This window comes from Gopherus evgoodei, chromosome 3, assembly GCF_007399415.2.
Source record: "Gopherus evgoodei ecotype Sinaloan lineage chromosome 3, rGopEvg1_v1.p, whole genome shotgun sequence".
Classification (NCBI taxonomy): domain Eukaryota; kingdom Metazoa; phylum Chordata; order Testudines; family Testudinidae; genus Gopherus; species Gopherus evgoodei.
The window spans coordinates 48,985,583-49,004,248 of NC_044324.1; the positions used below are offsets into that span (position 1 = coordinate 48,985,583).

Below are 18,666 nucleotides of genomic sequence, written 5' to 3' on the forward strand. Positions count from 1 at the left end.
GTATTTTATTTGAAGTCTCATTTAGAATGCTCATCAGTGTATTGGATCACCTTATGTGCTAAGGAATTTTACATCACAAACACTCTTATGAGACAGGGAGGTATTGTAATCAGTAGTTTACTGACAGGAAGCTGAGACGTAGAGAGGTTAAATGATTTGTCCATGATCACACAGAAAAGGTATAAAAAAACCCCCAATCTCCTGAGTTCCATTATGATGCTTTAATCACAAGACCATCCCTCCTCAATAGGTGGGAAGATTTTTTTTTATAAAAAGGGAGACCAACTTTGAGCTATATCCTAAAAAGAATGAGTTTGTTTGAATATGGGATGGTGTGGCCATCATTTGGGCATGCTGGAGCTTGGGGAGACCCACAGGGAGAAGAATGTTGCATGAATCAAGACAAGAATGTGAATGATGATTTAGCAGAGGTGGAGTGACACAGGACAGTGACATATGTTGCATGATAGTGATAGGTAGAGTTTCAGAAAGAGGAGATACAGTAGATTGAGAAGAGCTCAAGGTCATGGATCACACTCAGTTTCTGGTCTGTGTAGGCTAATAGGAATCAAGTAGTGGGATCAGTGTTCATGTCACACTCCCTGTCAGTACCTGGCCTCAGCCAGGGAAGCTAATGATCGAGCCAGATGACCAAATATGTTGATGAATCCTGGTCATGTGCCACGTAAAGCACATTATGCATATACTAAGAAATGAGATGGAGAACGTGAAATTGTGCTTGAGGATGTTCGTCGTGCCCAAGGAAAGACCTTTCTTTTGAAGCATTTACTGTTGCTGAAACAAATTGAGAAGAAGTCACAAGTTTACCTGCTCAAGACAGACAACTAAGAGTCTTTAAAAGTGATGAAAAATTAGAATTCTCATGGTTTAATTTGTAGTTAAGGATAATGATAGAGATAAAAGCACAAAGATAGACAGTAGAAGAGAGCAGAGAGCCCAAAAGTGAACCTTGTGGGATACTACAAAGGAAGGTCTTGTTACAGAGGAGAACTGTGTGTGCTACATATAGTATACACTGGTGTTGGTGGAATAACAGTTTAGAACATTCTGAGCATCCATCCTCTGAACATAAGGGTCCTTTGAGGTGCTTCAGTATAAGTGCCAAAATCACTAGTCACTTCTGAAAGCCTTGGCTAGCATATACTACTTTATAGGAAGAAGAATATTGTGTCTCTTTTATGATGATCTTTTAGTGCAAGATAGATAAATTCAGACTAAAAATAAGGTGCATTTTTAACACAGAGTAATTAACAATTGAAGCAAACCTGGAGACATGGTGGATTCTCCATCATTTGCAATCTTTAATCAAGGCTGGATATCTTTCTAAAATATGTGCTATAGCCCAGTAGAAGTTATGGACCCAATGCAGAAATTACTGGTTGAAGTTCTATGACCTTTGTTACATAGGAAGTCAGACTGGATTATGATGATGCTCCCACCTGGCTTTAAAATCTATTTAAAATCTCTTTGTATTATATGTTGACGCCTATTGACGTCACTGGCCATATTGAAGAGTGAAAACTGTTACTTTATATAAAAGCAAGTGGTTAAGAAAAGAATACTGTGTGTTCTTTGTATCTTAATTAAAATACTCAAAATGTGAAAAAATTTTAATTAGTTTGGTAAATAACTAGTGACTAAACCAAATTTAGCCATTCATTTACGTGAGTGAAATTACACCTTGAATGAATTTGGCTAGCTGAGTTCAGTTTATGGCATAGTTAATCATAATTGTGGTGTGTGTTGTGTGTAACATATGAATGTTCTGCTTCACAAACAGTAATATTTGGCCTTTTTGGCATATTTTCTTTTGTAAATCATGACACTGAAATATAAGGATAAATATCACTCCGGGTTTTGCTTTTCATGATGCAGCTGTTCTTATGTTTTTTTTATTATTTCTTTTGATGTCAAAACAAGGAGAAATTAAAGTCAGTGTGAAGGCAAAAAAATGTTAGATATCTACTTCTTGCTTATTCCGAAAATAATACTTACTCCATGTACACAGTATGGAGATACACTACTTGAAATCACTTTAAAACCATAAATGAATCATAACTATTATTAGTCCAATGGAAGTTGCTCACATTAAGTGTTTACAAGATTGAGAGGTCCTTAGTTAGCCATATGTCTCCAACAGCATACTAAAGAGAAAAAAAAATTAAAGACTGAATTGAGAATGTCAGGTCAAGAGAGGCACAACAAATAAGGTGTTAATCTATATCTGGGTATCTATCTGTCTATAGCTCTTGTGAACCTGGTGAAAGGACCAGCATCAGCAGCAGGAAACACTTCCTTCAACTCCCCAAGTAGACTTTATATATAATATTTAACATAATATTGTGTTGGGGTATAAAAACCCCACACTGTAAAGGGTTAAATATCTGCCGTGAACTCAATCAGCTCTGCCCTGCTACATGTGCAATAGGTATCAGGCTTAGAGAAGGCGGATGAAAAGGGGACAGTCCAGCTCAGTTAGGAACTGGCTTGGAGGGAGAGCAGTCCTTCAGCTCCCATTCCTTGAGAGCAGCCTCGCTAGGGCCGGGAACTGAGTATACTGCCTAACAGAACCTTCCTGAGGGAAGGTAGGTTTGATGTGGGACTATTGTTTTGAGTTGCTATGAGTGATTTGCCTGTTTATTGTTGAGTATGACTGTTGCAGATGGTTCCTCACTGGAAGGAGGAACAGCGAAATTAAAACCATTTTGTCTTTTGCAGCTGACCAGGGACCCAGAAGTAATTTGTCAGGAGCCTAGAAATGATCCTGTCACAAATACTTCCTATAATCAGGCAACTCACATGTGAGTGCTCACAGAATTGAGGGCTAATAGATCAACAGGAGAGAGAATAATGAAATAGATATCTATGTGGACCCACCTCCCAGAGAAATTTTCTCTTCTCAGATATAAGATCTAGCTGAGAAAAAAAGTTGAAAGACTTTTTAAAGAAATAACTTAATGACATTTCAAGCCTTTGTTTTTTGTATGTAAGTATGTATACACATCCATAATATGTGTATTTTTGTGTGGTCATTGGAAACCTCATGGATCTAATTTTAGAGCAGTACCATTGTGAGTACCAATCAGAACATTGTTCATTCTCTCATAGGCAGCAGATAAATACATTATGTCCTGCCATGCATACCAGTAAAGTCAGTGTGGCCTTCAAGGCGTTTCTCAACTGGAATATCCCTAGAAACCTTACTATAGTTATGCTGGATGTTCAGACATACAGTCAGTACTGAGACCTCTTAAATGAGTTATACTCTTACAAACAATACTCCCTCCATACAGTCTCTCAAACATTTTCTTATCTAAACGTCTAATAGAACAAGTCTTGTTTTTATTTTTGTGATTGATGAGCCAAGCAAAACTTTAAGGAGGACTGGTCCTCCCCAAGTAGCTGTTGGAATAGCGGAAATTTGTAAGCATAAGATAGCTTATGAATCATGAGCATCAACTTAGTCGGCTTTCTCCCAATGTCACACAGGGACATTGCAGTCAATTCAAGTGTTTCTCATTCTCAGCAGGGCAAGAATTGAGAAATTCAAAATGAAAATCCTGTCAGCCTTCTCTGAGTGTGCTGAGAGATGAAGCAGGAAGCTTATGACTTGCTTATAGGAAGGACCTGAAACTAACAAATCTGGAAAGAAAGTGCCAGTGAAGTCTTGATAGGAAAGCTCTTCTTGGCATCAGCCATGGTGGTTGAGCCTTATTTTTCAATGCATGCTATTAGAGTAGATACTCTGTTACAGCAATTCTGTAGCAATATTGGCCAAACAGACAAACTGGTACAATGATGCATTAGAAGCAAGGGAGGAAGAGGATGGTGATGCCATCAGTGAATGGTTTCAGAGTAGCAGCTGTGTTAGTCTGTATTTGCAAAAAGAACATACATCGGTGAATGAGGACCTTTGGAAGACAGTGCTGAGAATTCTTGAGAATAATGGAAGAGCATCACACTGGTCATGCTGTGAAAGTTTACAAACCAGAATAGCAGTTGTTAATAAAATGAGCCAGAAGTTCTGAGTCTAGAGCTAATTCTTTCCCAGAGATCAGTATAAGCAGCTATGCACGGCCATGCTGCTCCTCTCAATGAAACCTCAAGAAAGACTTAAAAAAATTTTTTTTCTGAGCTGCCCCTTGCATCATTAACCCATCAGTGACCCAGAAACAAGACTGTGTCACCTGATTTAAGTGAGTTTTTAAGTTTTACTCTGGTACATGTTTTCTAACTTTCCACTGTTAGTGGCACTTAGGCAGTCAGTATGTCCATCTCTGTCTGCTCTGCCTTAGCAACCCTCCACATGTTTGTCAGCATCACTCACTTACTAAACTGCACACAACATATGTTATGATCTTTTTTATACTGTTTTACCCTTTGTTTAGTTTTCTGGCCCATCCACCAACTGCACTGTTACCTACACTGTTATCTTCCGTCTTTTTCTTCTCAAACATCTCAGTTTCCCATGTTACAGCCAACTAACAGTATTAAAATATAGGAAAGGCTTGCTGGTTTCCTGTTGTAAGATTCTGATTGCCTTGTCAGGCTTATCTTTCTGTCTTGAGAGATACTTCCATAAATTGGATAATATCATGGATTCACCGTAAATTCAAGATAGTAATCAATTCAGTCCCCATGCCCCTTTTCCTACACAGAGGTAGTTCTTCCTTAATGTCAAGACTAACAGCTTCTAGGAGATTTTAAACCCAGGCCACTATTTGCCATTCAGTAGGAATTGGATTGGGCCCTTAAGCCAAAGAAGATAAGATAATTTAGTCGAGCTAATGTATTTGGGTACCATGTCTCAATCAGTCATGTTGAAACTCTTGAGGTTCTTCCATTACTGCTTTAGGGTTGTGTTTAAAAAAAAAAATTAGTTTGAGTATTCCAGAAGGAACTGCTTATCAATATATCTGACTTTGCCATCCATCAGACAGATTGTTCACAGTAATATAGCAAGTATAAGAAACATTAAATACAATTAAATGAACCTGTTAAAACAATCATTTTATTGTATTTTGTTCTTAATTATTTAATTACACATGTGAGTTACTCAACAGGTGCTAATGATTTAAAGTTAAATACTTGTTTAAATGTTCAGAGTATCAGAGCCTAAAAGGACAAAGTGCAATTGGAAGGCCTATAAGAGTTAAGTCAATAAAAGGCAAGGGAATAAAAGGGATGAATTATGGACTAAGTTCTGAGGTTTCTTGTTGCTACAGTACAAATAATGTTACTGGATGATTTAAATGAATACTTTTTTAATTCACATTTTAGAAGTTGTGCCTGCCAACTGAAAATTAAAATGTGCAACACCAAGACCACTTGTATGTGATTCTGATGGAAACAAACTTTAAAAAGGTGAAGGCAAAGAGGCTGAGGGGGAGAATGCTGTGATTTATTTATGTAATATCTACCTAGATAAAGCATAGTCAAGGCTGTAACATACGCCACTGAGAGGATGAGTACATTAGTTGCTAAACTTTTCATATTAAGGCATTGGTTCACATTTATTGTTTGCTTGAGGACTTGATATCTCACTCGTGGTTGTGTCTATGCTGCACATGTTGCTTATATGCAATTTGTTCTTATCTATTTGTAAAACATCTTAAAAATACTTCCTTGGAGTGATATTATTTTGGCAAGGACAAGAGGTGTTTTTTTTTTGTTTTGTTTAAAGGGACATAATCTAAAAATGTAGATTTGAAGATTAAATCTTATCAACATATGCAGATAATTTTTTTAAAATGCTTCTGGGATGGTGATTCAGTGTGTGGCAGTGTTCTCTGAGTCAGAATCGAACTTCTGTCTCAGAATGGCTGCAGCAATTTCTCTGCTGTTGGAGGTGCCATGTTTCATCTGGGAAATAAGCAGAGGCTCTGGCTGTTTGTGGTCATTAAGTACTGTATATGGTGCTATATATTTAGGAGTAGAGATGTTAATGGGCTACTTCCAATGTAGGTCATTATATTCCACTGATTTAATTACTCCTTGTGATTTCAACTGATGATGGTATTTTTCAGTTTTTGTCCTACATTATAGAGTTGTCCCACAATTTGATACAGTCACCACACCAGAGGTAGTGGTATTTCAGGGGAATAGAGATTTTTTGTGTTTGCTGTACAAAACACATGTAAGACAAACAGTCTAATCACAGACAGCCCTTCATTGCCATGTAAGGGTGAAAACTCAGCTGAAAAAGTGAGTGTGAGTGCTGAGATATCAGGAAGAAGGAATCTTTTGCAAGAAGTCTCTGTGTTCTCCTCCTTGCTGAGGAGCAGCATTGGCAGCTCCCCACAGTACAATTGAGAGAGGAGGAAAGGAGCGTTTTGTCGGTATGACTACAGGGGCTCACATGCTTTGACAAATGCTGCGTTGGGGGCAGAAGCATCAGAGACCTTTATTCCTTAATGTTATTGCTGAATATTTTAAAGAGGGCATAACTCAGATTATTCACTAATTTTCAGGACCTGACCCAGAGAATTTAGAAACCTTCTGGAAGAAAAAGAGTATAAATTCTGCCCCCATTATTATTTATTACTCTTAGTAATAAAATTAAGAGTTACAGATTTCAGATGCCAATGACTTCATGCAGTTTTCCATGTCCAGAATACTAAGAGACCAAATATTTTTAGTTGCACTCCACTAAATTCTGTGGGATTTCCTAGCTGTAACTGAGAGGCAGGTCTGTCATTGTTTAGACATTTGAATAAAACCTATTTTTTAAAAAATTCTTCATACAAAACTTTATTTTCATTAAAAGTATTTTTTTGCAATTTTGGTGTAATAAAAATGGAATGAAACTTTCAGGGATACCATAGAGCAGTCCAACCCCCAGTCTGACAGCCTCTCTGTTATTGAGGAGGATGAAAGTCTCAGGAAAGGAGAACATCAAACTGAAGATGAGGGAAATGATCCCATAGTTGGAACTCACCTTCTTCTTCGAGTGATTGCTCACATCCATTCCAGTTAGGTGTGCGCGCCGCGCGTGCACGTTCGTCGGAAACTTTTTACCCTAGCAACTCCAGTGGGCCGGCAGGTCGCCCCCTGGAGTGGCGCCGCCATGGCGCCCAATATATATCCCTGCCGGCCCGCCCGCTCCTCAGTTCCTTCTTACCGCCGTGTCGGTCGTTGGAACTGTGGAGCGCGGCATAGCTGTCCTCCACGTCCCTAGCTCTCCTAGTTTCTATCGCTTGTTTATCGCTTATCTCTAGTTCTATATAGTTGTTAATTAGTATTGTTAAGTAGATAGTTTAGTAAATAGCTGTTAAGTAGTTTCTTGCCGGGGGCTTAGCCCTTCCCGGCACCGGGCGCCAGGCTCATGCCTGTTTCGCCAGGCTTCAAGCAGTGTGCGGCCTGCAAGAAGCCCATGCCTACCAGCGATCCCCACGAAGCGTGCCTGAAGTGCCTCGGGGAATCGCACAGATCTGACAAGTGCCGCATCTGTAAGGCTTTTAAGCCGAGGACAAAAAAGGAGAGGGATCAGAGGCTCCGAACTCTCCTAATGGAGGCGGCACTTGACCCGTCGACTTCGCAGACCGTGGTTTCGGCACCGGCACCGGATCGCTCCGGCACCGAGAAGACTCCTCGGCACCGACCCTCTCCGGCACCGGAATCAGTGCCTAGGCCGTCGAAGTCTAATACTCCGGCCAGGCAGACCCGGCTTGAACGCCCGGCCTCGACATCGGCCGCGGCGCCGCCGGCACCGTCAGCACCGTTGACTCCGGGCCCGGCGGGTCTGTTGAGTCCGGTGCCGCCGAGCTCCCCCATGAGATCTGGGGTTGAGATAATGGTCCCATCCACACCGGAGACCTTCGCCTCGGCTCGGGACCTTATTGCCCTGACGGAGCCTACTCGGCTGCCACCCCCGGTTCCTCCGGTGCGGGTCACGTCCAGAGGCAAGCCCATGATGTCGGCACCGCCCACGGACAGTCGTTCGCCATCCAGGCCCCGACGTCTTGGGCGCTCCAGATCCCGACGCCGCTCGCAGTCCCGGCACCGCTCCCCTCAGCGGTACCGGTCGCACTCGCGGCACCGGTCGGCATCGAGACGGTCGCGGTCAGGCTCCAGTCGACACCGGCACCGCGACTCCAGGAGCAGGTCCCGACGCTACTCGCCGCACCGGTCGACCTCCCGGCACCGAGCTGGTGGCAGGTCCCGGTCCCGATCTCGCTCGACCTCCCGGCACCGAGCTGGTGGCAGGTCCCGGTCCCGGTCGATCTCCCGGCACCGAGCTGGTAGTAGGTCCCGGCACCGAAGCGGCGCCCGGCACCGTGACAGATCCCGGTCCCGAAGCAGCGCCCGGCACCGTGACAGATCCCGGTCCCGAAGCAGCGCCCGGCACCGTGACAGATCCCGGTCCCGGTCCCGGCACCGTTATGACTCCCGGCACCGGTCCCCGGCACCGAGACGATCCTCCGTGCCGGCCCGCGCAGACCCGTACCATCCAGGGTCGGCCCCGCCGTGGCCCTCCAGGCAGCCGTCCGTGTCCTCCCAGACGGACAGCGGCTATGCGCTGGGCACCGACCGGCAGGCGGCGCTGTTTGCTGATCCGCCGCTGCAGGACCAAGGCCCCCCACAGTGGGGATTCTGGACACCCTGGGCGTACCATCAGGCCCAGGGCCCCCAGCAGCTCCCTGCTAGGCCGGCGACTGCGGAGCGTAGGGCCCCTGAAGCCTCTTTGTCTCGCCCCCCTCCCTCCCCGGAAGGGGACGAAGGGTCCAAACAGCAGGACTCCGCTGCGGCTCCGGAGACAGAGGCGAGGGCTGAGGAAGACCCTCAGTTGGACACTATTGTGCCTGGGGTCTCATCATCCTCCTCCCCGGATGAGGCGGTGGCGGGTACCTCCTCCAACAGTCCCCCCCCGCTGGATCTCAGGGCGCACCAGGACCTCCTCAGGCGATTGGCTCAAAACCTGAGTCTGCAGGCAGAGGAGGTCTCGGAGATAGAGGACCCAATTGTTACCATCCTCTCTTCCGATGCTCCCACCAGGGTCGCCCTGCCGTTTATATGGACCATTCAGGCCAATGCCAATACTATCTGGCAGTCCCCGGCCTCCATCCCTCCGACAGCGAAAGGAGTCGAGAGGAAGTACATGGCCCCTTCTAAGGGGTACGAATATTTACATGTTCACCCGACTCCCGGTTCACTGGTAGTGCAATCGGTGAACGATAGGGAGCGTCACGGCCAGGAGGCTCCAGCCCCCAAATCCAGAGAAGCCAGGCGGATGGACCTCCTTGGCCGTAAGGTGTATTCGGCTGGGGCGCTGCAGCTCAGGGTCTCTAACCAACAGGCCCTGCTGAGCAGATACGCCTTTAACTCCTGGGTGGCAGTGGACAAATTTAAGGAGCTGCTGCCACAGGATGCTCGCCAAGAGTTCACGGCCATCTTGGACGAAGGCAAGAAGGTCGCGCGCACGGCCTTGCAAGCCTCCTTGGACGCTGCGGACTCGGCTGCCCGTACCCTCGCGTCAGGAGTTACGATGCGTCGCATCTCCTGGCTGCAGGTTTCCGGCCTTCCGCCAGAGCTCCAGCACACGATACAGGACCTTCCTTTCGAAGGCCAGGGCCTGTTTTCCGATAAGACAGACCCCAGACTTAAGAGTTTAAAGGACAACCGGGTCATTGCGCGGTCCCTCGGGATGCACACCCCCGTGACACAGCGTAGACCCTTTAGGCCGCAGCAACAGCAGCACCGTCGGCCGTTTTCCCAGTTCCGCCAGCGGCAGGACCCTTACAGGCGCCGCGGCAGGAACGGGAGGCGCAGGCAGTCGGGGAACCAAGGGGGGCAGAACCAAGGCTCCTCAAAACCCCCGCCTGGTCCTAAGCCTTCATTTTGAAGGTGCGCTCGAGGGCGCAGTAACAGTTTCCCCTACGGATCCTTCCCCTCCGTTTTCCAACCGCCTTTCGTTTTTCCTCCCGGCGTGGTCCCAAATAACATCGGACCGCTGGGTCTTGAGCGTGGTGCAGACGGGGTACCGCCTGCAGTTTGTTTCGTTCCCTCCTTCCCGCCCTCCTTCCTCGTCCCTCTTCAGGAACCCCTCTCACGAGCAATTCCTTCGGCAGGAGGTGCGGACGCTCCTCAGCAAAGGAGCTATAGAGGCGGTTCCCGAAAACGAGAAAGGCAAGGGGTTTTATTCCCGCTATTTTCTGATCCCCAAGGCCAAGGGGGGCCTCAGGCCTATCCTCGACCTGCGAGAACTCAACAAATACCTCGTGAAGTTGAAGTTCCGCATGGTATCCCTGGGGACCATTATTCCATCCCTGGATCCGGGAGACTGGTACGCCGCCCTCGACATGCAGGACGCGTATTTCCACGTTGCCATTTGGCCACGCCACAGACGCTTCCTCCGCTTCGTTGTGGGGGCTCGTCATTATCAATTTGCGGTCCTCCCGTTTGGCCTGTCCACGGCCCCGAGGGTGTTTACAAAATGCATGGCAGTTGTCGTGGCGCATCTTCGGCGCAACCGTGTCCACGTGTTCCCTTATCTGGACGATTGGTTGATTCGGGGCACGTCGGAACAGCAGGTGTACAGCCATGTCCGCGTGATCACCGGCATGTTTGCGAGTCTGGGCCTCTTGATAAACACAGACAAGTCCACCCTGAGGCCCACTCAGAAGGTGGAATTTATCGGGGCCGTCCTGGACGCCACTGTGGGCAGGGCCTCGCTGCCTCGGCAGCGGTTCCAGACCATGGCGGCGATCGTTCAACGCTTGCGGTCAGCCCCGTTGACGTCAGTGAGGACATGTCTAACCCTGTTAGGCCACATGGCGGCGTGCACTTTTGTGACCGACTACGCTCGGCTCCGCATGAGGCCTCTCCAGCTGTGGCTTATCAGTCATTACAGACCAAGGCAACCGCTAGACATGTTAATCACAGTCCCCCAGAAGGTCTTAGATTCCCTCGGCTGGTGGGTGGACCAGTCCGTATTGTGTGCGGGTCTTCCCTTTCACCCGTCTCAGCCCTCGGTATCCCTGACAACGGATGCCTCAGATCTAGGCTGGGGGGCCCACCTAGGGACCCTGCGGACGCAGGGCCTATGGTCCCAGGAGGAGGTGGGGCTACATATCAACATGAGGGAGTTGAGAGCGGTCCGCCTTGCTTGCCAAACGTTTTGTCATCAGCTTCAGGGTCGTTGTGTAGCCGTGTTCACGGACAACACGACGACCATGTATTATATCAACAAGCAGGGCGGCTCCAGGTCCTCCTCCCTGTGCCTCGAGGCGATACGACTCTGGGACTTTTGCGTAGCCCACTCCATTCACCTCAGGGCTTCCTTCCTTCCCGGAGTACGGAACACGCTGGCGGATCGATTGAGCAGATCCTTCCTGTCACACGAGTGGTCCCTTCGACCGGACGTCGCTCTCTCCATTTTCTGGAGGTGGGGTTATCCCCGGGTGGACCTCTTTGCGTCCAAGGGGAACAGGAAGTGCCAAGCGTTCTGCTCCTTTCAGGGCAGGGAGCCGGGGTCGATAGCGGATGCCTTCCTCATCCAGTGGGCGACCCACCTGTACTATGCGTTTCCTCCGTTCCCTCTGGTTCACAAGGTCCTCCTGAAGGTGCGCAGAGACAGGGCTCGTGTGATCATGGTGGCCCCGGCATGGCCCAGACAGCACTGGTACACCATGCTGCTAGACTTGGCCGTAGCCGATCCAGTTCCCCTGCCCCTTCATCCGGACCTGATTACCCAGGACCACGGGTCCCTCTGTCACCCAGACCTGCAGTCGCTGCACCTAGCGGCGTGGCTCCTGCGTGGCTAACTGGTTCCGAGCTGCGCTGCTCCACGCCTGTGAGAGAGGTGCTCTTGAGCAGCAGGAAACCATCCACAAGAGCCACATATTCGGCGAAATGGAAACGCTTCTCCTGTTGGTGCGTAGAGAGAAATCTCCGCCCTATGGAAGTTTCGGTATCCGAAATCTTAGATTATGTTTGGTCCCCCAAAGAACATGGTCTGGCCTTATCGTCGTTGCGAGTCCATCTGGCAGCTATCTCCACCTTTCACCCGGGTGCGGACGGTCGCTCCGTTTTTTCTCACCCGACGGTGTCGAGATTCCTTAAGGGGCTGGAACGGTTATTCCCTAACGTCCGTCCCCCTGCTCCAACCTGGGATCTTAACCTGGTGTTGTCCCGGCTCATGGGGCCCCCCTTTGAGCCGTTAGCTACTTGCTCCCTGCTTTACCTCTCTTGGAAGGCTGCCTTTCTAGTAGCTATCACCTCAGCTAGACGGGTGTCGGAACTCCGAGCCCTTGTGGTGGACCCCCCATACACGGTCTTCCACAAAGACAAGGTGCAGCTTAGACCACACCCTGCCTTTCTACCCAAGGTGGTCTCAGCCTTCCACGTCAACCAAGAGATTTTCCTCCCGGTTTTTTTCCCAAAACCTCACTCCTCAGGCAGGGAGCAGCAGCTCCACTCGCTGGATGTCCGTAGAGCTCTCGCGTTCTACATAGAGAGGACCAAACCCTTCCGCAAATCCCCCCAGCTTTTCGTGGTGGTAGCGGACCGTATGAAAGGGCTTCCTATCTCCTCCCAGAGGTTATCCTCGTGGGTTACGTCCTGTATCAGGACCTGTTATGACTTGGCCCATGTCCCTACGGGCCGTGTGACTGCGCATTCTACCAGGGCGCAGGCGTCGTCGCTGGCTTTCCTGGCCCGTGTGCCCATCCAGGAAATCTGTCGGGCAGCGACCTGGTCATCGGTCCACACCTTTGCTTCCCACTACGCCCTGGTCCAGCAGTCGAGAGAGGATGCGGCCTTCGGAACTGCAGTGCTCCATGCCGCGACTTCTCACTCCGACCCCACCGCCTAGGTATGGCTTGGGAGTCACCTAACTGGAATGGATGTGAGCAATCACTCGAAGAAGAAAAGACGGTTACTCACCTTTGTAACTGTTGTTCTTCGAGATGTGTTGCTCACATCCATTCCACACCCGCCCTCCTTCCCCACTGTCGGAGTCGCCGGCAAGAAGGAACTGAGGAGCGGGCGGGCCGGCAGGGATATATATTGGGCGCCATGGCGGCGCCACTCCAGGGGGCGACCTGCCGGCCCACTGGAGTTGCTAGGGTAAAAAGTTTCCGACGAACGTGCACGCGCGGCGCGCACACCTAACTGGAATGGATGTGAGCAACACATCTCGAAGAACAACAGTTACAAAGGTGAGTAACCGTCTTTTCTAGGATATCTCTCTAGAGGAGGGAATCACAGTTACTAGGAAGAGTCAGCTAATAGTAATGGGGGATTTAATCATGAGACACATATAGCTGAGTTTGTGATGACCAGGAGATTCTCATGGTGACTTGCCTGTTGGGTGCGAAGGTTGTGCATTTCTCAAGACATCTAGACAGCCTTGTGTGCAGTGCTGGGGAGTAGACAGTGGCCATGGTACATGTAGGTATCAGTGACATAGGGGAAAGGTAGGAGAGAGGGCCTGGAGGCCAAATTTAGGTAAGAAATTAAAGTCCAGGACCTCTAAAATGGTAGTCACTGAAATTCTTCCAGTTCCATGGTCAGAGACAGTTAGGCAGAACTGCAGGGTCTCAGTGACTGGATGAGATGATGGTGTAGGGAGGAGGGTTTTAAGTGTATTAGGAAGCCGGCAACCTTTTGGGGAAGAAGGAGCCTATACAGGAAGGGTGGGCTCCACTTAAACCAAAATGGAACCACATTGCTGGAATGTAAAATGAAAAATGTTGTAGAAGAAATTTTAAATTGACTGGGGAAATGCTGACTGGTGCAGAGGAGCACATGAGTTGGACAGAGACATCCCATTGGAGAAGATCTGTTAACAGGGATTCTCTGTATCCTGATAAAGAGGAAAGAATAGAAATTGAAGTACAAGTAGGAACTGAAGAGAAACAGTCAAACAAAAGAGTCTCATTTAATTACATCACATGGAACCAGACAACTAAAAAGTGACCAGTTGTATAAGTGCTTGTATACAAATGCTAGAAGTCTAAATACTAAGATGGGTGGACTTAAATGCCTGGTATTAAATGAGGCTATTTGTATAATGGTCATCACAGAAGCTTGGTGAAACAATGATAATCAATGGGACACAGTAATACCAGGGTACAAAATATATAGAAATTACGGAGTAGGTTGTGCTGGTAGCTGAGTGGCACTATATGTGAAAGAAAACATAGTCAAGTATAGTAAAAATATTAAATGAATCAAACTGTACCATAGAATCTTGGTGGATAGAAATTTTGTGTTTGAATTATAAGGGTACAGCAGTAAGAATATACTATCAACCACCTGACTGGGATAGTCATGGTAATTGTGATTAGAGGGGCTATAAAATAGAAAAGTCCGTAATAATGGGGGATTTCAACAATCCCCATATTTGAGTGGATACAAGTCACCTCACGATGGGATGCAGAGATAAAATTTCTAGACACCATTAATGACTGCTTCTTGGAGCAGCTAATCCTGGAACCCTCAAGGGGAGTTTAGGATTTAATCCTAAATGGAGTACAGGATCTGGTCCAAGAGGTGAATATAACTGAACTGCTTGGTAATAGTCACATAATATAATCAAATTTAATATCCTGGGCATGAGGGGAAATACCAGAAACTGACCATACTAGTATTTAATTTCAGAAAGGGAAACTAGACAAAAATGAGGAAGCTAGTTAAGCAGAAATTGAAATGAACAGTCACAAGAATGAAATGCCTGCAAGCTACATGGAAACTTTTTAACACCATAATAGAGGCTCAAATGAAGTATATACTCGAAATTAAAAAAAACTGTTAGAGGACTAAAAAATGCCACCATGGCTAAACAGAGTAAACGTGGCAGTTAAAGGCAAAAAGACATCCTTTAAAAATTGAAAGCCATGAAAACCCTACTGAGGAAAATAGAAAGGAGCATAAACTCTGGCAACTCAAATGTAGAAGTATAATAAGGTAAAAGTCTTTTGCTAGTTGCTCTTCAAATTCTAACAGCAAAATAATGAAGTACACCAGAAGCAGGAAGCCTACCAACAGTCACGGGGCTGCAGGATGACTAAAGTGTTAAAGGACCACTGGAGGAAGACATGGATGTTGCAGAGAAGCTAAATGAATTCTTTGCATCAGTCTTCACTGCAGATGATCTGAGTGAGATTCCCACACCTGAGCCATTCTTTTTAAGTGACAAATCTGAAGAACAGCCCCAGAGTGAGGTGTCAATAGAGGAGGTTTTGGAACAAATTAATTAAACTAAACAGTAATAAGTCACTAGGACCAGATGGTATTCACCCAAAAATTCTGAACCAACTCAAATATGAAATTGCGGAAGTAAGAACTGAGATACTTCTTAAATTAGCTTCTGTACCAGATGATTGGAGGATAGCTAATGTGACCCAAATTTTTAAGAGAGGATTCAGGCAATTACAGGCTGGTAAGCCTAACGTCAGTCACAGGCAAATTGGTGAAACTATAGTAAAGGAACAGAATTATCAAACAGATAGAGGAACACGATTTGATGGGAAAAGAGTCAACATGGCTTTGAAAGGGAAATCATACCTCACCCATCTATTACAACTCTTTGAGGGGTTCAGCAAGCAGGTGGACAAGGGGGATCCAGTGGCTATTGTGTACTTGAACTTCAGAAAGCCTTTGACAAGGTCCCTCACCAAAGACTGTTAAACAAAGTAAACAGTCATGGGATAAAAGAGAAGGTTCTCGCAAAGATCAATAACTGGTTAAAAGACAGGAAATAAAGGGTCGGAATATGTGTTCAGTTTTCAAAATGAACCAAAGTAAATAGCAGTGTCCCCCAGGGATCTGTGCTGAGTCACTGCTATTCAGTATTTTCATAAATGATCCTGAAAAAGGAGTAAACAGTGAGGTGGCACAGTTTGCAGACAACACAGAGTTACTCAAGATAGTTAAGTCCAAAGCAAACTGCAAAGAGTTAACAAAAGGATTTTACAAAACTAGGTGACTGGACAACAAAATGTAAGATGAAAGTCAATGTTGATAAATTCAAAGTAATGCACATTGGAATACCCCACCCCAACTATACATACAAAATGATGTGGTTTCAAATTGCTATTACCACACAAGACAGATCTTGGAGTCATTGTAGATAGTTTTGGGGGAAATATCCAAGCAATGTGCAGCAGCATTCAAAAAAGCTTAACTGAATGTTAGGCAACATTAAGAAAGGGTTAGACACTACGACAGTAAATATCATAATGCCATTATATAAATTCATGGTACATCCACATCTTGAATACTGCATGCAGTTCTGGTTACCCCATATAAAAAAAGATATATTAAAAATTGAAAAGGAGAAGAGCAACAAAAATGATGAAGAGTATGGAACAGCTTTCATATGAGGAGAAATTAAAAACCTGGGACTGTTCAATTTGGAAAAGAGATGAGTAAAGGGAGATATGAGAGAGATTTATAAGATCAGGAGTGGTATGGAGAAAGTGAATAAGGAAGTGTTATTTACCCCTTCACATAACACAAGAATCAGGGGTCACCCAATAAAATTTTATCAGCACCAGGTTTAAAACAAACTAAAGAAAGTACTTCTTCACACAATGCACAATCAATCTTTGGAACTTGTGGTCAATGGATGTTGTGAAGGCCAAAAGTATAATAGGGTTCAAAACAGAATTAGATAAGTTCATGGAGGATAGGTCCATCAATAGCTATTAGCTAAGATGGTCAGGGATGCAACCCGATGCTCTGACTGTCAGGTGCTGGGATTGGTGACAGAGGATGGCTCACTTGATAATTTCCCTGTTCTGTTCATTTCCTCTGAAGCATGTGGTATTGGTCACTGTCGAAATAAAGATACTGGGCTAGATGAACCATTGGTCTGACCCACTATGGTTGTTCTTGTGATACTTCTCATTCATGCACAATTTAAGTTACTGCCAGTTTGGGTAACATTTATAAATGACTGTGATTTGGTATCCCTTGAGCAGAAGTAATAATCTCAAATATGAGCAGAAGAAATGACTTTTATCGCTCTCTTTTCTTTTCAGAGTCACAGTGTACACTCTGTGGTGAGCCTGAAGGTGAGTGTGTTTCTGTGTTCTTAATCATTTTCAAAGCTGATAGTGCACAGGCTTGACTCAAGTGATCTGTTTAGTCTGTTAGTTCATTTGTACAGGTAACAGTAGATTGAACATGATATTAGAAATGATGCTAACACAAGAAACGCTCACACTTTGCTGTGCTAGATACCAAAATGAATCAAATTAAACTGAGTAAAGCACAGTACATGCTCCAGGCAGAAGAAAATTATCTTAAAGGACAAATATTCCATTACAGTAAAAATGCAAATATTTGCTTTTTGTTCAGTTTTTATGTGTTTGCCAGTATAATTTGGGATATGAAACACTGATGAGGCACTTGAAGACATCATTTGGAAAAAAAGGACATTGGATAATGTAAATGAAAATGAGTTAATCTCTAAGGGGTCACATTTTCATGCTTAGTGTAACTCAGAGTACTAAGAGAAGCTCTTTTTTAACAGGTGAAGTGACTAAAGACTGCTTTTGAAACAAGGATAAATAGACAACATTAATGCAAATGTATGCACCAATGATGTTTATTTTTCAGTGCCAAATTAACAACAAGATGAGATGTTGGATTTACCTAAATAGGCATTGAGGTCTTTACTTTTTGAAGCAAATAGTCCATTATTGGAGAAAAACTTTGCATTCTGTTACCCTTATTGCTATTAAATAAAATGTAAGAGGAAAATTATCTTCTAACTCAGCTATCTGGAACCTCTCTGTCAAAAGTTATCCAAAATACTGGCCATGATGGATCCATTTTCAGCCATTTTACAAAACTCAGAAGCTTGATTATGACGGGCAGCTTAATTTTTCAGTACTTCATATGCTCAGAATAGTTTCTGAAAAGCAAAACAAGGCTTTCTATATTCTGGGGTGGGGCGGAGGAGAAGCTAATAACCGTATTCTGGAGAATTAAAGACTGTGTCTGATGTGATAAATCTTGAGGCTTTGCAACTAATGAAACAATCCAGTTCATAAGAACATTTTTCATTTGCTTGTATTAATTTATTAACCATCCTGAGAAGTTTGTTTTGACGTTTTTGCGTTCCTTTTACCAAAAAACTATAGTACTAGTTGCAGTACTTTTTCTATGTAGTTTATAAAAAAAACAGACCAAATAAAGGAAAAGCATACAATAGATCTTCAGTGGCCTTATGTGGCAAACTGATGACTTTTCTATCTCAGTGTACAGTTGTGTGTTGGATTAATACTGTTGTGCATGACTAAACTGACTTTCCACAATCATGCTCATTTTTTCCCAGAAAACCAGAAGTACATACTCAGTTTTGCAAACTTGAATTAAAATATGTATGTGTCCTTAAAAGTGAATAACAGGGTTCAGACTTTTTTTTAAAGTACTCAATAACAAGCCCTTCATTTTTATGTGTTTAAAAAAATCTGCCAAATGGTGAGTGACTGTGTTGTTGGTGGGACCTTTTATCTTGTTGTTCAGCTGTTTAGATGAGCAAAAACAAACTGTTATAGATTGAAGTTTCTTCTGGCACACCAACTAACTCCTTGAGTGCTGTGCTACTGGTATGCTAATTGTTAAATCTTAGCTACAGTTTTTAAAGCCTACTCATTAAGTTCAGCAAAGATAAGTGAAAAGGATTTTTACAGT

General features: G+C 45.2%; 1 protein-coding gene across 4 annotated transcripts in view; it reads left to right on the forward strand.

Moving 5' to 3' along the window:
• Positions 1-18,666, forward strand: part of DLGAP2 (DLG associated protein 2) — a 674,215-nt gene that overhangs the window by 323,141 nt on the left and 332,408 nt on the right. For all 4 annotated transcript variants that reach the window (XM_030555545.1, XM_030555544.1, XM_030555547.1 and 1 more), the window contains one exon: positions 17,007-17,039. In XM_030555545.1, the coding sequence (XP_030411405.1) occupies positions 17,007-17,039 (33 nt within the window). The remainder of the gene's footprint in view (positions 1-17,006; positions 17,040-18,666) is intronic.